Here is a 14,212-nt window from a genome sequence, read left to right on the forward strand (position 1 = left end):
ATGTAATATGGATACATGAGGTCTGACCGCTGCCCCCCCCCAAATTATGAAAACATTCCTTATATTTTATATGTAATAAAATGGCAAACTAACAGTGATTACATTACTCAGTACCATATAGACATTGATTAATGATGATTTTTTTTCCCCTCTCAGTATATTCAAAAAATCCAAAATCTGTGTTGAGGTTCTTGTAATGGTTGTCAATATCACAATTATTTGTGTTCCCTCAATGCTGTACAAAGGAGGTAGCTAGTAAATTAAAACCAAGTAGAGCTACTCAACCTGGAATGTGTTTGCAGGGAAATGGTGGCATTTCATTGGTACAGTTGTATTTTAATTAAATCACCCAATTTGATTACAGTACTTGTATTGCTCAAGTTTTTCTGGGCAGCCTGTTACAATAATTTGCTCTTGTATGGTTATCACATTTGCACTCTTTAACATCACTAATTTCATGGATGAGAAGCGTAGATAACTGAGCATAGTTTGTGTAGAATGTATGGCATTAAATGATGTGAAAAAAAATATTCCAGTCTCCTTTGAGGACATTTTCAAGGCTTCAACTTTAACCATCATGAAGGCAGAATGACTTCATACCAGAGAGGCAGGTTTATTCTTACCACTCACATGATAGGCTATTTTGGTCCTGCCGCCAATTGAAGCAGGGGAAAAAAACACACAAATGTTTTTAGAAAAAAATCTTTATACATCATGCAAGTTGATACATTTTTGTTGCAAATGCCATTTTTTAAAACACAAATCAGTCCCTTATTAAAAAGAAAAAAAAAACGCACTTCTCTCTCTTTGAAAACAACCTGATGTGATATTTACACTTAAATAAATACGTGAGCAGGTTTTAAAAAGAATGATAAATATGCGAGCAGGCATACGTACTGGCTTGCTTTGCTGTTACTTAAAAAAATACAATAAAATAAAATAAAGGTTTCCTAATATTGCACATAAAATACTACATACTGTACAATGACCCACCTCTTGAATCCAGCATGGAAATAGCTTTGCTCTGTGTCGGTAAAGGCATGAACAAATGAACACATTGACAGAATAACAACGCCTGAGCACCCTTCCTACATTTCCTGTCTAACCAAAACATGACAATGGGTGGGCAACCTCCAGCCCTTAGTTTCTGCTGATGCGGCCCACCGGGTCATTCTTAAAAACAAATGAAATGACTCCTGTTGGGGGCATGTGAAAGTCAGCTGGTGTGCCAGATGGAGGACAACTTGAGCATCTGGAAAGGAGGTACTGAATGTTTACATTTCTGCTAGCATGACTCTCCAAGGCAAGGGACAAGACGTTTGGTTAAGCACATAGCGAGTCAATCAAACGTCGTCACCGTGCTTGCAAAAATAATGAAAACTCATCGCAAATTTGGTAGCAAGCTGAATCGCTACAATGGCTGCTTCAAACCAAAATGGGTGACTTCCTTTGTTTTTTTTCAGTCATTGCTTGTTGAGTTTTGTGGCTGTACTATGCAGTATTCCCGCAATAGCAAAAGATGTTCACAAGATGGCATCGAAGCACTACTTTTGTCTAAGTTAAGCTCCTCAACTCACTTCAGCATAGTTCCCTGGCACCGAGTTGTAACATGAAGGCAGCAAAGCACCTCACTTGTCAAAATGAAGCCTTTCAACTCACTTTAACATAGTTCTTCGGCACCAAGATGGCGACAAAGCCATAATATTATAGCTTGGGACTTAGCACAAAACCAGCAAATAAAAGAAATCCAATGAATTTGCAAATGCCAAACTGTAAATATAGTCATTTTAGATTTGATTACCAAATTTCATGTTGGTTAGTGAATCTGGCACTGGGGGTGAAGTTCCCCCAAATTTGGGGGAATTTTCAGCAGGATATAAAATGCAAAATATGTTAAGTTTTGAAACTCAGTCAAGCCTTCATATTTATTCATTTCACCTAAAAACTGTTACGACAATGAAACAACTTCAGTGTTTTCTTCCTAAGCAAACCTTCAGAGGAACAGTCACAAAGTGTACTTAAAAAAAAAAAAAAAAATTCTTAGTTTTCACCCGAACTGGCCCCGACTGGAAAAAGGTTCCCCACATTGTTGTCGTTCTACACAAATCAAACAAATTACATGGGGGATTGTATAATTCCTGGTGGTTTCCTGTTTCCAAAATATACTTTTGTTGGACTGACATTAACCTGTGACCTCCAGTGGGAGGAGCTTGCAACAAGATGCTGGTAAGGGGGAAAAAAAAACAGGGGTCAAACAGGGATCATGATGGAATTAACAAGCTGGCACACAAAGTGGTGCTAAACTTGCTTGTTCCGGTAATAAATCTGTACTGAAATCTATTTTTTTTTTTTACAAAGCCCAAAAAACAAACAAACAAACAAAAAAAAAAGAAAAACGAGAAAGGCACTGGTGTTGTCAGGTAGAACATGATTCGTTGCTTTTGTGATCTTTTTTGTTTCCACTCCTCCGCAGTAGCGTCGCTACGTGTGGTGCACTTCATGGAACATGAGCTCACGCGGGATGGGCGTCTCGGGGCCGTGGACGGCAGTGGCGCGGCGCTCGAACGCCGACACCATCTGCTTCACCACCTCGTCGAAGAAGACGTGCGCCAGCTGTGAGTGGATGAGCGAGCGGAACTCAAAGGAGATCTGAGGAACAGCCAATACATCTTTTAATGGGAGATACAAACAAGGACCACGGTAAACATATAAATATACATATATACAGTATACATATATACATACAGTTTATATATATGTATACATGACGTATGTATATATATATATATATAAATATACATATATACAGTATACATATATACATACAGTATATATATGTATACATGACGTATATATATATATATATATATATATATATATACATACACACAGTATACATATATATACTGTATGTATATATGTATACTGTATATATGTATGTGTATATATATATATATGTATGTGTATATATAGATATCTATGTGTATATATATATATGTTTATGTGTATGTATATATATGTGTATATGTGTATGTATATACATGTGTATATGTGTATGTATATATATGTGTATATGTGTATTTTCATCGTTTTTTTGTGATGGACTTCTGACATGCTGCTTAGAGTATAACAAACAATTAGTAATCTTTAACATTGAGGATGTCCTGCTGTATATCACCCATATACAAACACCGAGGTTTAAAAGTAATAATTACACCAAATACATTATGCGTGTGGATCTCTGACAATCTACTTTCTACAGTGCTTGTCCTCATCAGGGTCAAGCAAACATTCACAGTCACATTCACACTAAGGATCGAGGTGGCATTTTATTTATTTTTGGACATTATGACCACAATTAGAAATGTGCACTCACTATCCACATTTCATACCAAAAATCGGATGTTTATAACTGCAACATATCGGCATCTTAATGATATTTATTCAAAAAACTACTTACATCAAAGTCCACAGTGCAGGTCCGAGGGTAGCCAGGCAGGCCGGGACTGAAGCGCCAAATCGTCTCCAGGTGGTTGAACAGTTTTCCGTCCGAGCAGGATGCCTGACGGGCGACACAAGAGGGACAGTTGTGTCACAGCTTTAGAAGACGGTGTCCGTTTCATTTTGGCAGTTAATCTCATAAAACAGCGCTACCTCTAATTAGGAGTTTAATTTGTTCCGTGATCAAAATCGTAACCCAATCTACTTGTATATCAAATCAATTTCCTCATTGAAAGGAATTGAAATGCCATTAATGTGTTCCAGCACCCCCAAAACAAAAACATTTTGTTTTGTGTTTTGAATAATGAAAAGTAGCACTGTAATGTAAAATATAATTAATATAAAGAGAATGTAAATCAATCAACTGTTTTTACAAACAATGCAAAGGTGTGTTCTGACTTTTTGACAGTTTTTTGGAGGAGGAATTTGGGGAGAGCAAACCCCTGTTTTTCGTGGAAAATGTATATTGGATGTTTATCAGTGGTTTTTTTTTGGAATATTTTTAGGGGATTTAAAAAATAAAAAAATATATCAATACAATTCCAATGCATTTCAATGAACGTCTATACGCAATTTTCGCTATTCGCAGACTGGCTCGGTCCCTATCCCCCGCGAATAGCTGGGGTCCACTGTATAGTTTTAAGCAGAGGTGGACGCCCATTTTGTTGACGACTGAGGAATGACAGGACACTTTTTTAAAATGACGGACTCAGGCACTGACGAAAGTGGATTTTCATCCGGCAGTGTAATCGTCACTAACCACGTCCGTCAGTGAGACACTGAAAGGCGCCCGTTTTGCTGACGTTTTTTTGTGAGGGATTTGGGGGGACGGATTGACGTACTAATTGACGGACCTGACAGACTCACTAAATGACGATTACAATTTGGTTCGTCACAACAAATGACGGACTGATGAATGACGGACGGGTCCCAAGGCCGCTGACGGATGACTGATGACGGACCAGCAAAATTTAGCAAAATGCTCACCTCTGATTTGAAGTTGTAATATCACCATTCACCACTAGATGGTAGACATGTCTTAGTTGTGCTTGCGCCAGGTCTTGACATCACATCTACTCGCAACGACCAATCACAGCTCAGATTCAGAAAAGAAGTCAGCCGTGATTGGTCGTTGTGAGCAGTTGTGATGTCATTTTTAGTCGACAGAAGACAAAATGGCCGCCCCCAGAGATGGCTAAAAACAAGTGAATTTTGCTGCTTAACTTATATTCCACGAACGCAAAATTAATCAGAATGCCGTGTTTCAACTAGTGGGCCTGCTGGGAACATATTCTTGAAAAAAAATATGTCTGGGTTGACTTCCGCTTTAAATAATAGTGCAATTAAAATGTGCTGCCTATAAAAGTGAAAAGAAATTGCACCTAAATAAAAGTTTAAAAACAAGGAGTTCCTAAAGTGTTAAGTACAAATGACCTGTACTTAAGCAGTTTCTTTCATGTACCACTAACGGGAGCTCACGAACCACACTTTTTGAGAATCACTGCCTTCGATTGTGCAGGTGTGCTGTACTAAGAAACAAAGTAGCGCACCTTGACCAGGTGGGGGCGCACTGTAGTGATGAGGGAGGTGTAATTTTCCGTCACTGGCGGGAAGCCCACAGTGAGTTTGGCCTTGCAGTATCCCGTCCGCTTAAAGATGACGTCGGACTTCTTGCACCAGGGAACGAAGTGGCGGTAGTCCTCCACGCCGGCCACCACTTCATACATCTGTTGCATGGAATACCTGCGCACAAAAATAAATCATTTTTTAAAAAGTACACATTTTTATAATTAAAAGTTTGACATTAAATTGGTAATTGACTTCCATTTATAATTGTGTGACAGTTTCTTTAAGAATAAGATGTGTGCCCTTTCTGACCCCTCTTCATTTGTCGCTAACTCATTCACTGTCAGCCATTTTCAAAGCAGTTCCCCATAGTCAGCCATTTTCCAGCAGTTTAACTGATCTTTCGAGAGTATTGTGTTCTGTGATATTACTGCGTAAGCACCAAACCAACCCAAAAAAACCAGAGTTTTTATTTTACTAGAAAACTTTTTAAATGTTTTTTTGTTTTTTTTTCATTATTTAGTAATCAGCAGTAGAATGTAGGTTGTTTTCACCAAAAAGCAGAGGAAAACAAACCTTCTATAAAAAGGAGCATGTCAAGCAGAACAGTGATTTTGAAGATAATATTTTGGGGGGGGGGGGGGGGGGGGTTGTAAAACAAACAAAAACAAAACAGAGAGGTATTTTTGACGGCAAAATAATTCATTTACACCTATAAAATAAACCGTGAGCAACACCGACTCACCGCACGGCTTCTTTACATGGCATTTGCCATTCACTCCACAATCACAATACAACACTTCCTACCAACTACCACAACACATACTCTGTTTATATCATACATACCTCTGTGTGGGTATCGGGTGCCTAAACTTGTCCAACTGCCAAAGGGTTGGCATTTCTCTCCCTCATAATTGACTAAATGAGCCAATATTCACTCCCTGATCTTTCTCATCAACTCAAAAGCTGTGCTGATCTCAAACCTAAAGCGGTGTGGTTTACAAACCTGAATTTCACTGACAAGCTGGGCAAGATCCACTTCCATACCTAACGGTTGAAAAACATCCTTGACAAACAGGCCTACATACATTCGTGGCAGTAAATGGTTGCATTTCAGTTGACGAGTACAAAAAACCCGTGGCAAAAAGTTTAAGAGACCACCATTTTTCACATATTAATATTAGACTAGGTTAACGCCTGCTAAACGTGACTTTTAAAAATCACCTGTACAATAAGTAAATGTTTTATGATGGAGACAGCAGGGAAATGTTCATTTGAGTGTTGTGCCACAATGGTGGGCCAAGCGCTGCCTTGGTTTTCCTGCACTCCAGTTACGTAAGAGCCACACAGACACACACAAGATTTGAACAGCAGGATTGAAATGCAAGACTGTGACACAACCTCGCCCCCGTCAAATATATATTTGTCATTATTACGTAACCGCAAGAGTTAGACAAGTGCATGACGCTTGTGATAAAGGACACAAAGAGGTCTTGTAAGCACACAAATTTGAGCAATACAATCACTTAATACATAAAATCTGTGCAAAAAAAAAAAAAAAAAAAGGACGGAGGAAGAGGGAGAGAAAAAAAATTTAAGTGTGTGTGTGTGTGTGTGTGTGTGTGTGTGTGTGTGTGTGTGTGTGTGTGTGTGTGTGTGTGTGTGTGTGTGTGTGTGTATAACATTAACATTGGGTACCAGACCATACTTCCCTATGCTTTCTCATTTATATTAACTTTTGATTTCTACCAAGGCCTGCAGAGGTAGCAAACCAGCCTAAAGCCTGCGTGTCCTAACAATTCATCAGTATTATCAAAGCGGGTTCAAAACATCACTAGGAAGGCCACAGGTGAAAAACACTTGAGGAAAATCGTCACTGAATATGAAACCAGATAAGAGATACATACCCAATGATGCGTCTTTCAGCGTACTCCCTTCTCTTGGAGAAGGTGTTGGCAATGTTGAAGAAGGCGCGGGTGGGAAAGACGACGTTGCGGCCAGCCACGGCGGCGCCCAGCAAGGGAGGAAGACGCGTCATCGGGATGCCATATGATGGTAGGTACCTGCTGGACACACAAACAGACACAATGACATATTTATATATAAGCCTTAACGTCACCTTGGCCCACTTTGAGCGCTGACCTAAGACCAGGAATGCGACCTTGGAGTCTTGACATGACGTTAGGGATGGCCATGCAGAGGAAATTTCTTCATGGATGACAAAACTAATGATCACTTCTATTTGAATTTTAAAAGGCACAAAAAGCATTTCACAATTTTCAGTAGCCCATTTCACACAGCAACGCAAATGATCCGACTTCAGAGGGAGTGTATGAGCCCCAACAGATTTGGGACAGCACCTGTATGTAAGCGAATGCTGCACGGAAGTAACAGTAAATATATTTTATACGTCAAACGAATAAATACTTGGTCTTCTGTTATGACTGAGATGAGCCAATTCCGCAGGACCTCCGTGAAAGAAGAAAGCCAAAAATTCAGCCGAACCTGGAGATCAGAGGTAAACCTAGTCTTGAGTCAAATACACAAGTCAAGGCAAAGCAACAATGTGTAGCCTATCGATTCCTTTTGAGAAATACGACACGTGAAAGCAGTGTCAGCAAATTGCTCCCAAGGTGCAAAAGTTGAAGGAATGCAGACATATTGATGTGCTAACTTTGCCTGCTTGGGGAACCTTACTACACTCGCTGTCCAATAGTGATGTAAGCTACGGCTGTGCTATTGATCGAAATTCATTGATAATTACGATTATTTCACTCCACGATTACAAAATTGGCATAATCGTAAAAAACTATTCGGAATATTCATTTCTATCCACAAGTTAATCATACATTGGCACCTTTTTTATATTTTATAATAACTAATTTTAAATAAATTGTCTTTGGCCCAAAAGGAACTTACTTACATTTGTTTGTCTTTATAATTTTTACGTTTAAACATGTTATTGTTTTGTGCAAAAAATAAATGATCGGTTGAATACTTGTGATTTCAATTATTACCAAAATAATCAGGATTAATATTTTTTTCATAATCGAGCAGCCCTAATGTAAGGTATTGTGGCAATTGGTCCTAGACCAGGGGGGTTTGTACTTTATACAGGTCTGTTTTTAAATAAAAACTGCTATAAACAGTGTTATTGCGGCTGCGCCGTAGTTCCGTGTATATGGCAACTGTTTCAAAAATGTTGCTGTCTACACATGGGAGTGGGGGGGGGAACAAAAAAGAAAAAAGAAAACCATTTTACCGAGATCATCCTTGTGTAAACGTAGCCTCATTTAACTTGAATCAAAGTTTGCTGTGGCCCATTAGGACAGTAAACCCGTTAAAGCATGTTTTGCCTGTTTCATCATAAACTTGTTAATATAAGCGACCAAAATTCCAAAAAACAAAAACGTATTGATAGATTTATCACGGCTATTCGAATCTCGCTGTTTTGACTTGAGACGTGCTACGTGGAAGCTGCAATGCTGTCATTCAGCAAAGCATGTGACATGCAAGGTAAAAAAAGGTCAGGGACGCCGGCGCTACTGGAGCGTTAAAGACGTCAATGCAAATATTATTTCTGCTTAGTTTGGTGTTGCAAAACACCGACTGAGCACATTTATTTTTTAAAGCCGGTTGCACCAATCAGTTTGGACTAGTTTTCACTATAAAGGATCTCAAACTCTGCCACTTTTGCTATACGCTTGAGCTGCTTGCAGTAGTACATTTGTAATGGATCTCAATACGCTGAGCAGATGTATACAGTAGTTGAGTGTATATTATGTGGTTTTTAACGTGACTGAAGGAAACAATAACGAGCCATTCAACCTGGCTCGGCGTGTCATCAATGATAAGCTTACTATGGGTGTCAACTGAGCAAAAAAAAAAAAAAAAAAAAAAAAAATCAAATTGGCTCTGTGCAAATGTGACTGAAGCGCTCGCCCATTCCTGCCCGGTCCTGACGGGTTGAAATCTGATATACTCGCCGTGTGACCGACTCCGACGGTCAATGCAAGTGCAACCTCAGAATAGAATAAGGCCATCGATGTGGGACAAAAAAAACAGACCTGCGCAGAAGTGAAATTAACACATAATACCACAAACTCTCCACCGTGTTCGGCAGCAGAGTGGGAGCCATCAATGTGTGAATTTGTTAGGGACTTTATACATTTGCTGACATTTGGTGTACTACATCCAAACAATTTCTCGCCTTCCATTACGCGTCGATAGAGGCGACTTCGTATTCCATGCTGGCCTTGTCTCACCCACCACTGTCAGCTGACGAGACGACAACTCTTCTTTTGAGTCTGAACTCATTTCAATTCAATGACGAACTAAAATTGGCATACAAATCCTTTTGACCAAAGGTTTCAACAACTTGTTTGGAATTTCAAATCAATTTCCCATTACCAACAATGTAAATTATCACCATAACGTTTATTCGCTGTACCAGCAATGTCTTAACTAACATTTTGATATATACAGCCCACCCAGAGTGTAGAAATAAGTCAACCACTGTTATATTATAGCAATAAAACACACTCTCTTAAGACCTGTTAATGCAAGTGTAAAAATAATCACTGATGTTGTGTGAAAAACAATAAAAATAGGGGTGTGCATCTCTCCGCAAAAAAAAAAAAAAATAGATACAATTCTCGCTACATGGGGTACGATACGATTAAAGTATGTAACGTTTTTAAAATGTATTCAGTAGGATTACAATTCGATTGGATATCGTACGGCTGTAGCTTTTGTCATTTTCATTAATAAGATAGAACATGTAAAAGCTCTCCAAAGCCCAAACTATCCAAGTTAATTGAATTCAAAGAAACAGCAAATCATCACCAACGTCTAACCATTTTAAAGAAGGTCTACATCTTTCATAAAAGACAATTCGATACACATCTCGATACATGGTGTGCGATATGATTCAAGGATGCAGTGAATTTAAATGAAGTGATTCGATTCAGTTCATTAAATCAAAACAGATTTTCCAATTTTAATTTTTTTGTTTTTTGTAACGCACCTAGAAACACCTAAAACATTTAACCTTTGATAAGTTGCTTAGAGGGGAAGTCAGCCCCCCAAAAATATTCGCAATAATATGCTCCAAGCATTTTCACTAGTCTAAACATGGCATTCTGATTAATATTGCATTTGTGGAATATGAAAAATCCACACGTTTTTAGCTAGCTCTGGGGACGGCCATTTTGTCACTTCTATCGACTGAAAACGACATCACAGTTGCTCAGGGCTCAGCTAACGACCAATCATGGCTCAGCTTCAGAAAACAGGTGAGCCGCTTCGAACATATAATTGTAAAGAACATTTTGGGGTTGACTTTCACTTTAAAGCAGCTAGCCAGTCGGCAGCTAGCTAGCGGGTAAAAGTTAGCTTTATTTGTGGACTCCATTGTCTGTCGCAAAAACAAAAAAACATGCAGATTTTCTTTGCCGCTCACTGAACTGAGCTCTTGAGAAGTGGGCAGAGTTCTCTGGTGACATCTCACATGATGACTGTTCAACCTCAGGGCATTCAAATTCGGAATGTCCAAACAATTTCAGAAAATTCTACAAAAATATTTGTTATAATTTTGTGATTGCTGCAAGTTTACGCCTTAATTCAGAGTCATCTTTCTTGGCCAAGCTTGTTAAAACCAGGGCTGAACGATTTTGAAAAATAATCTAACTGCGATTTTATTTCTCTACAATATTACGATTCAAACGAGAGGTCAACCCAATTAATTTTTTTTTTCAAGAATATGTTCTATGCAAGCCCACAAATTGAAATAAGGCATTCTGATAAATATTGCATTTATGGAATAAGAGTTAATCCACCCGTTTTTAGCCATCTCTGGGGGCGGCCATTTTGTCACTTCTTTTGTGATGTCATTTTTGGTCGACAGAAGTGACAAAAGCCGCCCCCTGAGATGGCTAAAAAGGGCGGATTTTGCTGCTTAACTCATATTCCACAAAGGCAATATTAATCAGAATGCCGTGTTTCAGCTAGTGGGCCTGCTGGGGACAAATTCTTGAAAAAAATGTGTTTGGGTTGATTATCTCTTTAATATATGAGGATTTTTTTCAAGGTCCCCTTCCCAAGTATTTTTCAACAAACATATGCATTAAATTTATTTTAACAATATTACATTTATTATACAAACGTTTTGGTCTTAGAGGTTAGGTCAGGCTAAAATAAAGACAAATGAACAATGAATTTACCTGAAAGATATACATACACAACTCACCATTCGGGTTTATGTAGCTTTTGTAAATGGTGGGAGCACTGTGCTTTTTTTTTTAGATTCCAATTTTGGGGTAATTTCTCCCCCCCCCCCTTTTTTTTCTGACAAGCTTCAAGCCACCAATAGATTTATGGCTCATTTACAGCACCAGGTGAGCATTAGTGGTAGCATTCTAGAGAGGTTTTGATCATATTTTGAAAGCAGAACTTTTTATGTTAGCCTTGGTTGATTTGAGTCCTGCTCTGCCCCCATGTTGTAAGGTCTTCCACAGTGTTCTATTTTGGGGGCCCTGCTGTTTTGACTGTATTTGCTGCCCCTAGGTTCCATCCTGAAAAAAACATGTTACTTCCTTCCCCTGCTATGTCCCGCTAAGCAAAAAGGATGCTTTCTCCTGAAGGCAACTTTTGTCTTGTCTAGAGGAAATCAAAGCCTCAATGGCAGTGAACTTCTTAAATTTCAACAAAATGAAAACACGCTACCAAGGTTTTTAGTCCCAGTGGCCCTTGTACATCACACTCTGTTGACCTGGCCCCCCTGGTGTCTTATCTAAAGTCTTGAACTTGGGTTTTAAATTGGACAGTGATTTTAAATCGGTGTTGTTAAATCAAGCTTCTTTTATCTTAGGCAGCTGTCTATGGTAGAGCCTCTCCTTTCTCAACAGCACTTAGAAACAGTAATCCATGCCTTTGTTACGTCTTGGCAGGATTACTGTAATGCACTTTATTTTGGAGTCAGCTAGGCCTCCCTCAACCTCCCTCAGTTGCCCTGCTAAGTACGAAAACGAAAACAAAACAAAACAAAACGATGCTGTTCTATGTTTTTTTTTCTTTCAGCAGGGTAGGCCTATTTCATAATGATGAAACCAGAAAAGTGATGATTTCGAGCATGTATCTTATTTATTAGATAGTGCTGCATTTTGGAAATGGTAAACACAAACATTGGAAACCCAGCTGGACACAAACCTGTTGTATGCCTCCATACTTTTATAATTCTCAAAGTCCTTCAGTTCACAAAATGGGCTTGTGTGGAAAATGAAATAATTTACTAGATCAATATGAGTCCCGCTGGGCAGCACTTTATGGTCAGCAATCCAGTCTCTCTGTTGAAGTTTATACAGGTGCAAACCGCCTATCTAATGCAATTTCTTGCCATACCGCAAACTCACCCATCTGTCCGAAGTATCCCTGTACTTCTCCATCGCTACTGACTGTTTCAGTCAACTAAAAACTTGTAGTCGTGTAAACTAAATTATTCACCCTGACAAGCGTACCAACATTTGCAAGAAAAGACAAAGCTGACTGCCAGAATGGGATTGTGAGATGTTACTATTTTTAGCACATAGGTCGGAGCACTCATAGAGAGATGGCCTGGGACCAAATGTCCTATGACCCAGTACTGATCCGCGACCTTGTGTTTGATTGTAGATTATCCTTGCATGGAGTACCCAGTAGATGAGATTGAAGGCTTGTACTTCATTAAATCGTAAAGCAACTACAAATTGCGCTTCAGTAGAGCGCTGAATTAATTACTTGGCAATTAGAACGATGGTTAATACATCACCATTTACAGCAACAAGATACTGTGCAAATAAATGCCCACCCCATGACATTTTCTGAGATCATGACAACCGATTTTCTGTGCAGGATCTCGCCTCTGATTAAACTGCCAAACATCACTGAACCGATACGAAGTTGGAATCCATTGTGGAAATGGCGTAAACATAGTTAGGTGGCAAAAGTATCATTAGAGTGAATTCTGGATTCAGTCCACACATTATGTAATTTCATAATTCTCAGAATTTACAGAGCAAGGTTACAACGCAAAATAATGCGAAAAGTTGGGTGGAAGATTCAAACCTCAGCGAAGTTTAAGTAAGTTTTTACAGGTGGCAAAATACTTTCAACGAGGGAGTTGTGAATGTTTTGTTCGCGGTGAAACTCGCATGCAGCCAGTTCAAACCGGTTCTGTTGCACGACTACCAAGATCACACGTTTACCTGACATTACTCCGGGAGCGAACGTCCCGACTGGATACGGACGGTAACGGCTTCACACAAGCGGCGATTTTTCGCAAGCTTCGAGCTCCTCTCGCCATCTTCCCCACGAAGCAGGTTTCGTCTTCTCCAGCTGATGTCTACGTAGCGGAGAGTCTCACAGCACAGGCCGCGCCTCCTTCGTCCTATTCTGACTCCTTATTGGTCAGTTGAGTCACGTTGAGGGATTATAATTGGTTACCTGTGGTGTACGTCATCGAGGGGAAAAAAATAACACACTGCACGGTCACGAGACGTTGGCTCGGGTTATTGCTTGTAACATGATTCACTCAGTCAAGTCAAGTGCACTGGACTTTTAACCTTTTTGGCCACTTCATTGATGTCATGGATGACATATAGATGTTTAACAATACTTTGTCCTTTAGTATTTGTTTAACTTTACAACAGAGAGCAAAATCTGGCAAAATTGGTTGCAAAATGTTCCTCCCATTTTGAGCATGGGGTGGTGATGTTTGAAAAAAACAGAAGTGTCAAGCTTCTACATTTATGATTCACATGATCAATCTGGCTCTTGCTAGGTTAGGCTTTCCTGGCTGGCTGTGCATTTGGGATGAAATGCATAATGCCGCTGCTACAATCTGTACTGAGTGGCCAGTGGGATGGGCAATACATTTATAGGGGGGCGGCCGTGGCCACCCCCTGGTGGTGCTATTGCGCACCGAGTCGAAGACGCTTACCGACGCTCATGATTACTCAAGGGCTGATGGCTGACCATCATCTTAATGTATTGCAGCCGTAAAATTCAATTAAAAAGCTTCGAACAACTGCACTATGGAGCAACAACGGATACAACCAGAGTGTAGGGAATTCCTATATGAGTCCCAGGAACTGCCCTGCAGCCCTGTCAG

At 39.5% G+C, this 14,212-nt stretch overlaps 1 protein-coding gene across 2 annotated transcripts; it reads right to left on the reverse strand.

The window, feature by feature from the left end:
* Positions 1-686: 686 nt before the first annotated feature.
* coq10b (coenzyme Q10B) lies at positions 687-13,483 on the reverse strand. Of its 2 annotated transcripts, none has more exons than XM_086051207.1 (5): positions 13,308-13,483; positions 6,975-7,130; positions 5,052-5,244; positions 3,461-3,562; positions 687-2,649 (listed from the first exon to the last, which is right to left on the reverse strand). In XM_086051207.1, the coding sequence occupies exons 1-5, from the start codon at positions 13,403-13,405 to the stop codon at positions 2,482-2,484; spliced, it is 717 nt and encodes a 238-aa protein (XP_085907333.1). In that variant the 5' UTR covers positions 13,406-13,483; the 3' UTR covers positions 687-2,481. The 2 variants fall into 2 exon arrangements, with proteins under 2 accessions (XP_085907333.1, XP_085907332.1); XM_086051206.1 differs by having other exon boundaries at positions 6,975-7,133.
* Between the last annotated feature and the right edge of the window lie 729 nt (positions 13,484-14,212).

Source organism: Filicampus tigris, chromosome 14 (assembly GCF_054856515.1).
Source record: "Filicampus tigris isolate MCC_2025a chromosome 14, RoL_Ftig_1.0, whole genome shotgun sequence".
Classification (NCBI taxonomy): Eukaryota; Metazoa; Chordata; class Actinopteri; order Syngnathiformes; family Syngnathidae; genus Filicampus; species Filicampus tigris.